Source organism: Lactuca sativa, chromosome 2 (assembly GCF_002870075.4).
Source record: "Lactuca sativa cultivar Salinas chromosome 2, Lsat_Salinas_v11, whole genome shotgun sequence".
In the NCBI taxonomy this organism is placed as follows: Eukaryota; Viridiplantae; Streptophyta; class Magnoliopsida; order Asterales; family Asteraceae; genus Lactuca; species Lactuca sativa.
Genome location: NC_056624.2, coordinates 81,721,046 through 81,733,264, shown reverse-complemented (window position 1 = coordinate 81,733,264; position 12,219 = coordinate 81,721,046). Strand labels below are relative to the sequence as shown.

Below are 12,219 nucleotides of genomic sequence, written 5' to 3'. Positions count from 1 at the left end.
CTATCTATCAATATGGAACTACTTTAATAAATTTGAATTAATAAATATTTAGCGGTAATTAGCACAGTTCGAATTTTTCATTAGCGGAGATTCAAAATATTTCGCAATTCCTTTCCCTCCAACCTACACACGATTACGCTGCATATTAGGGTAAGTTTACTGATTAGAAATAGGGTTTACATTTTCTGTAATCATCATCTTCGGCGGCTAATTGATCGAAGGCTTTGTTCATTATACGTTTGTGCACTGACTTTGGTGATATAGGTTGTCGCTCATCTAAAATTTAATTTTATTTAATTTACTGTTATCGTGATGATCGTTTCTTGTTCTCTGATCATCTTCATGTATATTATCATCTTAAATTACAAGTAAATTGGTTTTGATTGTATTCAATAGTTTGCATGCATAGTAATGCATTCATATATAATTTATTTTTATTGTTTGTTTCTCTTTTCTCATCAGTAGTTTATCATCTTTAATACATCGGTATTGACTACAGTTTTTTGTTATTTTTTAAGCAAGAAAGATGTCGAACTCGAAAGCTAAAGGAGCATCCGATGTGAAGACAACTAAATTCAGTGCACCACAGGTTATGAAACGCAACAGGATTTCAGCTGCAAAATTCATAAACAGACAATTACAAGATGAAGAAATCGACTTTCCAATACCAACAACCACATACAAAGAACCTATAACATCTACAAACAAAACCCCAATACCAAAATCATTAACATCAACCATGACTACCACTTCCTCGGCATCACTTACAACATCTACACCGTCCTTAGAAAATACATCTAAAACTTCAGAAACTTGAACAATACAATCCTGACAATAACCAAAACTTCAACACCTACATCATCTAAACCATCCTCAACACCGACACCCACTACCACATCATCAGCACCTATATCTGTGACAACCTGAAATTTATTCTGTCACCGTAATCCATTTCCGTTAGTAAATATATTATTATTATTATTATTTATTTCGTTAACATTTGGGTTAGGCAAACGAATTAATGTTTTATTTTATTTTATTGTCGATATGAAATAAATAAAAACACGCGTAATACCCTCAAAAGGATTTGAGAAAAATTTAGGTTTACGACTAAGCCGGGTCACGACCATTTAATCGGGTAAAATTTTAAATTCCGTTTAACGTCAGTTTGGGGTGGATCCCCACCTGGCCGCCAACTCAGACCCTGTATAAGGGTTGAGTGGCCTTCATTTGAGGCTTTCCCCACTCCTAAAGCTTTCTCTCTCTACACTCTCTCTCTAGAAGTTGGGTTTGGTCAAGAATCACCTCATTCAAGCTCCAAAATCGTAAGTAATCCTCCCTAGCTTGTTGTTTAGCTTTCTATTCATGAAAACTCGAGATTTAATCACCCAAACACCTTAAAAACTCGACTTTACAGTTTGGGAACACCTCCCAAAACCGTGAACACCCTTAAGGGGGTTTTGAAGCCCCAAAATCCCTCCATAACTCTTCTAATGCTCATCCTTGACTTAGAAACTTACATGCATGAAATTAGAAACCCAAAATCGTGCTTTTAAAGGGGTAAACATGAGTTTACTGTCCATGAACATTCATGAACCGTAAACACCCAACAAAGGGGTTTTGATGCCCCAAAACCCTCCCAATGCTTGGATATGGACCTAGAAACTTGCATAAATGACCTTAGAACCCCAAATCACGAAATGGATGGAGTAGCCATGAGTTTACTGTTGTAAACTCATGGGTTTACGGTAGTAAACTCCCAAGAACCATTCAAAAACCGTAAACACCCCAAAAAGGTGTTTTGATGATCCAACTCCCTATCTAGCATGACTTATGGACTAGGAACTTGCTTGGATGGTCTAGGAGCCTCAAAATTCGAAGTGGATGGATAGACCATGAGTTTACTGCCGTAAACTCATGGTTTTATGGTAGTAAACTCCCCAAAAAGGGTCCAAGGACCGTAAACTCCAAAAAAGTGGGCAATTCATGCCCTAACCACTTTCCTAAACCCTTGAAATCAACCCTAGAACCTTCCTTGGTTAGGCATGAAGCTTAAAAGCACACAAATACACTCGTCCCATGATTTTACGGCCATAAACTCATGGGGGAATTGGCCCCTCAACCATAAACTCACCTAGGGTGAGTATTTGAGGAGTAAACTCCATAGTGAGGTGTTACACTCCTTCCTTGCAACCCAATAGCCTCCTAACACTTGACCAAAGAGTTTTCTTCACATTAGGATGTATATATGTGTTTAATTAGTTTATTAATCACTAATTACTTGTAAGCATATGTCTTCATATGTTACTAGGATCATAAAGTGTGTTCAAGTCTTTACTTGACACCAAGCGCTCATCCGACACGTCCACCCGATCTACTCGCTACATATGAGTTCATACCCCTCAATTAACCTTTTCAAATGTTTTTACATGTTTTAGGGGGGGGGAATACAAGTTAAATACAACAAGTTATAGTATCAAATCATATGTTATTTATAACTTGTAATCAAAAAGGATTTTCTATACTTTTAGCTACTTGTCAACAAAACTATTTTAGATAATTACCAAACGCATTTTCTATATTAAATTGTTATCAAACTAGTTTCAAACTTTTTTTAAATTAATTTTCCTTTAAACTATATCTACACCAATATATTTATATAAGTAAGACTTGAAGGACTTAGGACCGATAGTTCGCCTTATTTCCTGTTCTTGTTTGATTGCGGTCTTAGAGTATACTGTTATCCGTCCGACTGTCGTTGAATTCTTGGTTATATATCATATATATTTGTGTTAGATATGAAAGTCTTCATCTTATTCAATACCTTTGTAAATCAAAGGTATGCAATCCCTCACTCTATTTAACTATAATAGGTATAGTTAAGACTACTGCTCGTTACCTCTATCACTATGATACTCACTATAATTACTACTATTACGAGTTAAGGCACGTTAAAGAGAACACTCTTTATACTATACTAAAAGTTACTATACTATAATACAAGAGAATACACTAATCCAGAACAAGACACACTATCCCTCTATACGTCACTCTACTGCGCAAATACCATGTAACCAGAGCTTCCCGGAAGGAAAGCAACACTACATGTATAGATCTATATAGGACAGACGCTATTACATCCCGACTGTTAACTACAGTCCGAGCCGACTAGGCCCAGGGGTGATAAAATATTGCTACACTACGTATAACCGGGAAGGTCATCGAACTCTCTATCACTCAGTTTGGTTACATGAGAGATCATATTCATATCCAAAATTTACACACTAAGGATCAAAGTCTAAGCTAACTTCCCAAAGTAAATAAATATATATTACTAAATGAAGTTTGCAACACTACTACAGCCAGTCGGCAATATCTTTTCTCATCTACTTTACTTGAATGAAATCTATTACCTTATATTTATAACTGAAAGTTTCAATGGAAATACTTTCACACCCTCGAAGGATTAAACTTACAAATGCTCGAATCTAGAAAATATGGGAGTTTCTATGGATTTTTACTATTCTCAAACATAAATCATAGCTTTTATATTACGTGATTGTAAACACTTTTATACAAGCAACGACACTAAATTCTTATGAACTCACCAGCTTTATGCTGATACTCATTTTCAAAATAACTTGTATTCTCAGGTCAAAAATAGACAGGTACTGGTGCAACTTTTGAGAAGATGGATCAAATACAAGACCCATCTTTTATTTTGTTTATACTTTTGGTGTCTATCAAACTGTACAGAACACGTTTGTATTTACAATTACTATACTAATGCAATGGTTGTTGTTGCTTGTTTTTACTATTATGCAATTGTAATGATACTGTACATGACGTCCTCCACCCTAGAACGTATTCCGCCGTTCTCAGTTTTGGGGTGTGACAATATCTACTACCACAACCTCAAAATATGCATCTACACTACCATCCTCCACAACTATAGTAACTACCACACCCTCCTTAAGCAAAGGAACTACCACATCCTCAACATATATATCTATCCCAATACCTACCCCAGAATATACCCCATCAACAACACCTATCCCAGAATCTTCCCCATCACCAACACAACCAACCATGAATGGATCTATAGTGGAAAGTGTAGAAGGTGAAAAAAATTCCTCTTAAGATTGTGGACCAGATGGACGTTTAACTGTTAATGTTTGGAAAAAAAATGTGAGTTACCAATCAAATCTTATTTACAACTTTTTCTATGTATAAACTTTTAGTTTACACACACACATATCAATTCATAACTTAAAACATCACATGATTACTTGCAGGCTAATGCCACCAGGCCCTTGTGAACACTTTATTAGTCAGTCCTTTAAACAAAGAGTAGATCCAGAAGGGTACGCTTGGGGAAAAGTAAACAAAGAAATGCGCGAATTATATTGGGAGGAGTTTCAGGTAATTAACTATATGTGACAAATTATTGTTTGGTAAACATTTACACTTTAACTTATGTTTATATTGTTAATGTGTAGAAAAAATGTTGTTGGGATGAAGCAATAGACTCGCGGGTAAGGCAAGCTTTGGCAAGGAAAGCAGCAGAAAGTTATGGTCAATATCTCTTCAACATGCAGAGCCCAAAAAGAAACAAACATAGCTTTAAACTAGCTCATATTCCATAGGAAGTCTGGAACTCCTGACAATTAAAATGGAATACAGAAGAATACAAGCTAAAATCTGAGTAGAACAACAAAAATAGGAATAACGGTGTGGCTGATGGAGTAGCAAAACCTACACATAATGCTGGATCCGCAAGTCATTTGAAGATAGCTTCTGATTTGGTAATTTTTTAAATGGTATATCGTATCAATGTTTATATATGTTTATCTGTATATTTGACATTTTATATTGTATTTATGCAGAAGAGGAAATTAGGATGTGATCCACCACATAGTGAATTGTTCCTGTATACACACACAAAGAATCACGATGGAGTCAGTTTCATAAATGAAAAAGATGGACAAATTCATGTAATATTCATTTCAGTGTTAAACTTTTATATTGTAGCTAGTCCATAATATCATTCATAAATTTGATATATTTTAACTTATATTATTAAAACGAGAATAGTTGGAAGCTGAAGGTGTTGAATTTGAAGAGGACAAGCTATTTTATGTTGTTGGTGGTCATGTTAAAAAAAGAAGACTTTATGGATTAGGCTCTTTTGCAAAGGCGGTTCCCAATAGGAACGTTAAAACGGATGTATCTTACATTCCCTAAAAAAATGATGAAATAGAAGAAATGAGGGAGCTTGTTGCTAAACAAAAACAGCAAAACGAAGAGCTTAAAGAAATGACGAATGCCCAACAAGAAGTAAGCAACGCAAGGGTTGGGCATCTTGAAAAACAACTTCAAACGACATTTCATCTTATTAATGTCTTTACAAAACAACAAAATTAGTAGCTTGATATATGTTTATTGTAGAGTATTTATTTTAGATTAACAACTTTCTTTTTTCCATGTAATAAATAATTATTGTATTATATTATGATATAATGGTTTTGATTTTTTTTTTGTTATTTTTTTTTCATATATTACTACAAAATAATTTGGATATAATTTATAAATCAATTATCCATCCGTCCATATCGGATCTGATATACAATATACACCACGAAAATTGCTAGGGATTCATGACCATGGAATTTGCTAGTAAGTCATCAAACATAATTTTCTAGGGATTCAACACGACGGAATTTGCTACATAATCACCTCCATGGAATTTACTACGGAATGATCACCACGAAATTTACTAGGGAATGACCACCACAAAATTTACTAGGGATTCACCACCATGGAATTTGGTAGAGAATGACCACCATGGAATTTGCTAGGGAATCACCACCATGGAATTTACTAGGGAATGACCACCACAGAATTTACTAGGGATTCACCACCACGGAAGTTGCTAGGGAATCACCACCACGGAATTTGTGATGGAATAACTACCATAGATTGTGTGACAGAATCCTACTACAAAATACCATCTACCACAGATTTAATTCCGTTGTCACATTTGTGACAGAAGTATCGTTTCCGTTGCAACCCCCTCTCCACGGCGTTTTTAGGGATGGAAATGGGTCATTGCAAATTCCATAGAAAATCATCTTTTGCAACGGAATTTCAGCTTTTCGCAAAGGATTCCTTCCGTACCAAAATCGCGTTTTTCTTGTAGTGTGAAAACCCTAAGCACAAAGCTTAGTGAGTTCCCCAAAATACCATAAACATACAATCACAGAATATCATGCCACATACGTATAAATTGCCATGGGCTCCCCTGCATGGTCTTTATCTGGAATGCCATGGGCTCCCCCCATGGTCTGATATCCAATTGCTTTGGGCACCCTCTAAGGTCTTCCATGAACGTATCATAGAGACAACTAGCACACCACATATCACAGAACAACTATCATATCACATATTACATAATGAGCCGATATTGGTGCTTTCGACCCATGGATATAGTGAGGAGACTCACCTCGCACTGCAGAAGCTCATTGAAAGAATCCCTAGTTGCTGCCCTGACGGCTTCCTGAACTACTAATATCAATAATACACCCAATTAACAATCGAGCTCCTATCCATAACCACAACTCCATACCTGGGGTAAAAGGACCATTTTACCCCCAACCTAGCCTTGATCAAGCCCATGGCCTAAACTACAATCTGAAAGGCCCAAAGGCCCACTAATCAACCAATGGCCCAATTTTCCAAATTGGGCCCAAAATCCTTACATGGCCTTGCCTTAAGGCCCAACCATTCTTTCTAGTCCAAACACTTTGTATCCCGATGGCCTATTAACAACTCAAGCCCAAAATACTAGAAACTACTAGATCCATCAAAGCCCACTAATAGCCCAATTTTCCAAATTGGGCCCAACCCCATACAAGCCTTATACTAAGCCCATAATTCCTTTAATTATAAGTCAAAAGTCAAAGTTAATGGTCTGAGTTGACCCAAATCGCCGAGTTCTCCCATTAAATGCACAGATCGGGAAAATTCGCATCAACTCGTCGAGTTCTCCTCATGAACTCGTTGAGTTGGCCAGGAATCAAACAGCTTAATGCATTAAGCCGTTTCCATTGAATCTAGAAACTTCCATTCTTCGATCTCTTCCCAAAATTAGGGTGCAAAAATAGGGTTAAGGTCTTTAAATAGGATGAAAAACCCTAAAATTAGGGTGCAAAATAGGGTTAAGGTCTTTAAATAGGGTGCAAAACCCTAAAATTAAGGATTTCTCAAACAGCGTCCAACTCGTCGAGTTTCCCTATACCAACTCACACATAACAATAATCAGTAATTCAATTCAACTCACACATAACAATAATCAATAATTAAGACCCAACTGGTCACAAACATAAATACCACGTAGGTAAATGTAGTAAGAAGACTCACCTCACAAATAGCAGCTAAATTAAGACAACTCTCATATAGTGAAGACTAGTACTACGAAACACCTAACAAAAATAAAAAAGTGCCTACTCAGTCTATAACCTAAATCCTCTAAATTGAACAAAAGTCAACTATGGTCAAAAGTCAATGGTTAAAGTCAACTTGACACGCCTCAATGTCGTGGCCACCCATAGGCCACGTCATAGGCACTACAGGACAAAACAGCCGACAACTAATTGATTCACACACTATGGCGACCTTTGGTTATGTTGTGGCAACGCTTAACGAGATGGTCGCAGAAACATCAGTCGTCACGTCGTGGCAACTGGTCGCCACACCGTGGGCACTAGGAACCAACAACTTAATGGATTAAATTTTTGTACTCAATCCTAACAACTATAATTCTCAGATCTGGTTCCCCTCTAGTTCTTGATGGATAAAGTTTCCATCTTTATCCATTGAGACATCCTATTAAGACAATATCTTAAATTCTAAGTCCTAAATGACAGTATCAAGGCATAAACTCACTCAAAATGCCATGCAAGCCAACTTTCCAACCAATCCCAAGGTCCAAAAGCTAACAAATTCACTCAAGGGTTTTAGAGTTCACTCAAACTCCAAGAACAAGAAGATTTGGGACCAAAAGCTTATAAAATAAACTAGAACTAGATCTACAGAAATAATGAGCAAGGTAGAGACTTTATACCTCCAATGAGTCAAAATATCTTTTATGCAGTTGTACCTCCAAAAGGAAGAGGTATGGCAAAAAAATGTAAAAATACATAGGGTATACGAAGCAAATGGTAAGTGGTCTCTTAAGTTGGCATTTGACAGGGATAATTACATTCTGGTTGGTCATGTATACGATTATTTCATTCGGAAGGTTCGTAGTTAATTGTGGCACGACATCGCTTTTGATAGGACATCTGGAAAGTTGTTTATGAAGCCGAAAAGAATGGCATGTTACAGCATCTTTCGGTAAATTATTCATAAACTTATATTTAATATGTTTAATTTTGTTTTGTTTTTAATTTTTTCTTATTTTTTTTGTAGACATGGTTTTATTTTCAATCCATTTCAACTCGAGGCTCCAATCTTATGGGTGTCCCTTAACGCCTAGATATGTGTGAGGTATCGAGGTTGCAAATATAACGCAAAACAACATGTTAAAGGGTTGCAAACTGTGACAACCCGGAATTTTCATTCGGTTAAACCCTAAAATTCAATCACTTCATATTATAAGTCATGTTCACTTTTACTTGTTTTTGGGAAAAATAAGTTCATTTGATTATTTTAATAATTAATCTTTAAACGAACGGGTGAACAGATGGGTCGTCTCGGGTCTCGAAATTTCTAAACCGCGTATACCATGTAGCTTAGAAGTTCGCGGCCAAACTTTTATGTTTGGGCCGTAAACTACCCCCCAAAACGTAAACTCATGCCTGAAGCATGAGCTTACTCCCCAAACTAGTCATTTATATTTACTCCCCAATTACCAAAAGAGTAAACTCAAAAACACTCTCAAGTATCATCCAAGAATTTAATCAAGATCTTCAAACTTGTAAGTGTTCTAGCCATTCCAAGTTGGTATAACACCTAATCTAGTGATTGTACATCTTTTCATCCATCTGTTTTTGTGTTTTGATTAGATTTCCAAAAACACCAAGAACACACACTAAGTGTTCTTGGACTTTTAGCTCATTTCAAGCTTCCTTATAGTAAGTACTTCCATCCTTGAGTCTTAATAAGCTTGTATTACATATTAACATCAAAGAAAAGTCCCAAGAACACCAAGATCGAGGCGTTCACGGTTTTGGGAGGCTCCCAAAACCGTAAACACCAAATATGGTGCAAAGTGGTGCCTTAGGGTGCCTAGATGCTTCACCATGCCTTAGGGACTTGTCTAGATTTATCCTTGATGAGTTTATCACACAAAAAGCACCAAAACCTTACATTTTCATGTGTTTACGGTTTGGGGATCTCCCAAAACCGTAAACACCCCAAAAGGTGCATAAAAGTCCCATAAAAGTCCAATGGTTATTCCTTATGTCTAAATCTAACATAGACTATTGCCATGATTGAGCTAAGGACTTGAAAACCCCCAAATACCAAACTTATGGGTTTAAGGTAGTAAACTCATGAGTTTAAGTTAGTAAACTCATGAGTTTAAGGTAGTAAACCCAAAGGGAAATGACCATGAGGCCGTAAACTCCTCAAAGGAGTGTTTTGTTGCCCTAGTCCCTTCCTAAGGCCTAACCACCAAGTAGAAATGCTTCAAAGGACTTGTAAAACCTCAAAACAACATATGGTCATAAGGTGTAGAGTTTACGACCGTAAACCCTTGAGTTTACTTCCGTAAACTCCTTGGGTAATGGTCATTAAAACCGTAAACTCCAAAGGAGTTTACCCTTGAACTCCAAACACTCTAGCTTTTCCCTACAAACACTTGGATGCAACCCTTGTGATCTTTAACACTTGAAACAAAGTGTTTTCATATTCTAAAGTGTCCCAACTTAATTTATTAGTTATAAATTGGCTAATTAGTTATATATATATATATATATATATGTATGTATATATATATATATATATATATATATATATATATATATATATGTTCATTATATGATAACTAGGCTCGTGCGTGTGTACAAGTCCCCATTTGTCACCTAGCACCATATCCGACACTTCAATCCAATCCACTCGCTGCAAGTGAGTTCATACCCCTTAATCAATGTTTTAAATGATTTTAAATGCTTTAATGGGGGGGGGGGAATACAAGTAGAAAACAACATGTTATTAAATCAATCATATGTATTTATAACTGTGTTTTCATCCAGTAGATTTCACATACTACAAAATGTGATGCATGAAATGGTTTTCCATCTTAAAAATACCTTGGTAGCAAAAGTATTACGTTTGAAATATTTATTAAAATGACATCAAGTCATTGTTAATTATTGTTCAAAACTATTAGATGTCTTACAAAACTATTTTTATCTTCGGGAACAAAACTATATCTATACACTTATGTTCTTATATATGTATCGATGTTATAGTTTTCAGCCTTCATTCAGTTTCCCACACTCTTGTGTAGCAAGGGTGTATAAACCTGCATGGACAATCAATTACCTTCCAGTTAACTATTATAGGGATAGTTAGGAGATACAAAACATTATTCCTGTTTCAAGGAATTACACCAGAGTCAGTTCATTCATGAGTCTATACTATACATTACATGTTACTTGAATACGTCTACATCGATACGCTTACATGAATACTTTTACATATATACATTTATTTGTATGCACTTACATGGATTCTTGTACCTAAATTCACTAGGATGATTTACTAGTACATTATGTGTAAATTGTCCTGCCTATCCCAGTTCAACGGGATGTCTAGACGGGACTAACCATTCCGGAACCCACCTGTTAGCAACAGTGGTAGATGAATATCTACGGATGCCTACGGTTGTTACTTATACTAGGGGTACCTTTACGGTACTAACCATTCCTTTAACCTGTTGTTCGCTACATAGGTAAATGACCATCTACGGATGCCTACGGTTAATACTTATATTAGGAGTACCTTTACGGGACTAACCATTCCTTACACCTGCTGCAGCTACAGAGGAAAAATTGAACAATCTACGAATGTTCAAAGGTTATACATTTCGCTAATCGCGATGTCGTGTTAATCCTAATACAAAAGGATAACACTTACATGATTACATTTTTCCTATTACTTTATTTTGTGACACATTCACATAAAGGATGAGTTAGACTAAGTACTGTTAGTAATAGTCAAAAAGGAAGGAAAAACTATCATTTTTATAGCAAAACATTCGGGTCTTGGTAGAGTACTACATTTCATACTAGTAGGAAATATGGGATTTTCTAGGGTTTCATACTTATATCAACTGTTTCATTCAAAGATTTACATAGCATTCATAACAGCTTTCCAAAACAAGACAATAACACTTAAATACTTATGAATTCACCAGCTTTAGGCTGATACTCTCTTTCAAAATAACTTGTATTCTCAGGTCACCAGTAGACAGGTACGATGGCCAGGTTTTGAGAAGACGGAGCACAGACAAGACTCGTCTTTTATTTTGATTATATATTTTGGTGTCTTATTACAATGAAAGAACACACGTGTATTAAAACTTTACTTTTAATGCAATGGATGTTGTTGTTGCTTGTTTACTACTTTACATTGTTATGATACTTCACATGACATCCTCCACCCCGGAACGTTTCCGCCGTTCTCGGTTTTGGGGTGTGACACACACGGTATGCGGATGTGGATGGAGCAAGGGCTCAACCCCCACATGTATGAATGACAATTTCTTAACTGAGAAGCATAAAAAATGATCTAATGAAAATAGATAATGCCGAAAAAAGCAAGTAATTAAGAATCGTGGAGGGACGAGAACCTATAGTAGTGCTTGTTTTAAGAAAGTGAGTTACGATAATGTTTATTCAAGTATGACATATTTTCTAATGTTTATTCGAGTATAACATATTTTGTAATGTTAAACATAATTTGAATAGACCTGAAGCATATCATTGTGTGCATGTCAATAAACAGGTGGAATTAGTTGACCCATTAGTCGAAGAGCAATACGTAAGTTTTTATTACTTAAAAGTGAATTAGATTGTTGTTTTTTGCATTGGATTTGAAGTATATTGAAAATATTTTTGAAATACATAATGATTTAGTTGGTGAGATCGCTCTAAAAAAATAAATCATAACCTCCTCCGGTGGTGATCCGAGCTCAATGGATTGCACATACAT

At 35.9% G+C, this 12,219-nt stretch overlaps 1 protein-coding gene across 1 annotated transcript; it reads left to right on the top strand.

Annotated features, from left to right (window-relative positions):
- The first annotated feature begins 4,392 nt into the window (after nucleotides 1–4,392).
- Nucleotides 4,393–5,244, top strand: LOC111909381 (uncharacterized). The gene is made up of 5 exons (XM_023905196.1): nucleotides 4,393–4,422; nucleotides 4,500–4,535; nucleotides 4,710–4,805; nucleotides 4,887–4,994; nucleotides 5,095–5,244. The coding sequence occupies exons 1-5, from the start codon at nucleotides 4,393–4,395 to the stop codon at nucleotides 5,242–5,244; spliced, it is 420 nt and encodes a 139-aa protein (XP_023760964.1).
- The last annotated feature ends 6,975 nt before the right edge of the window (nucleotides 5,245–12,219 follow it).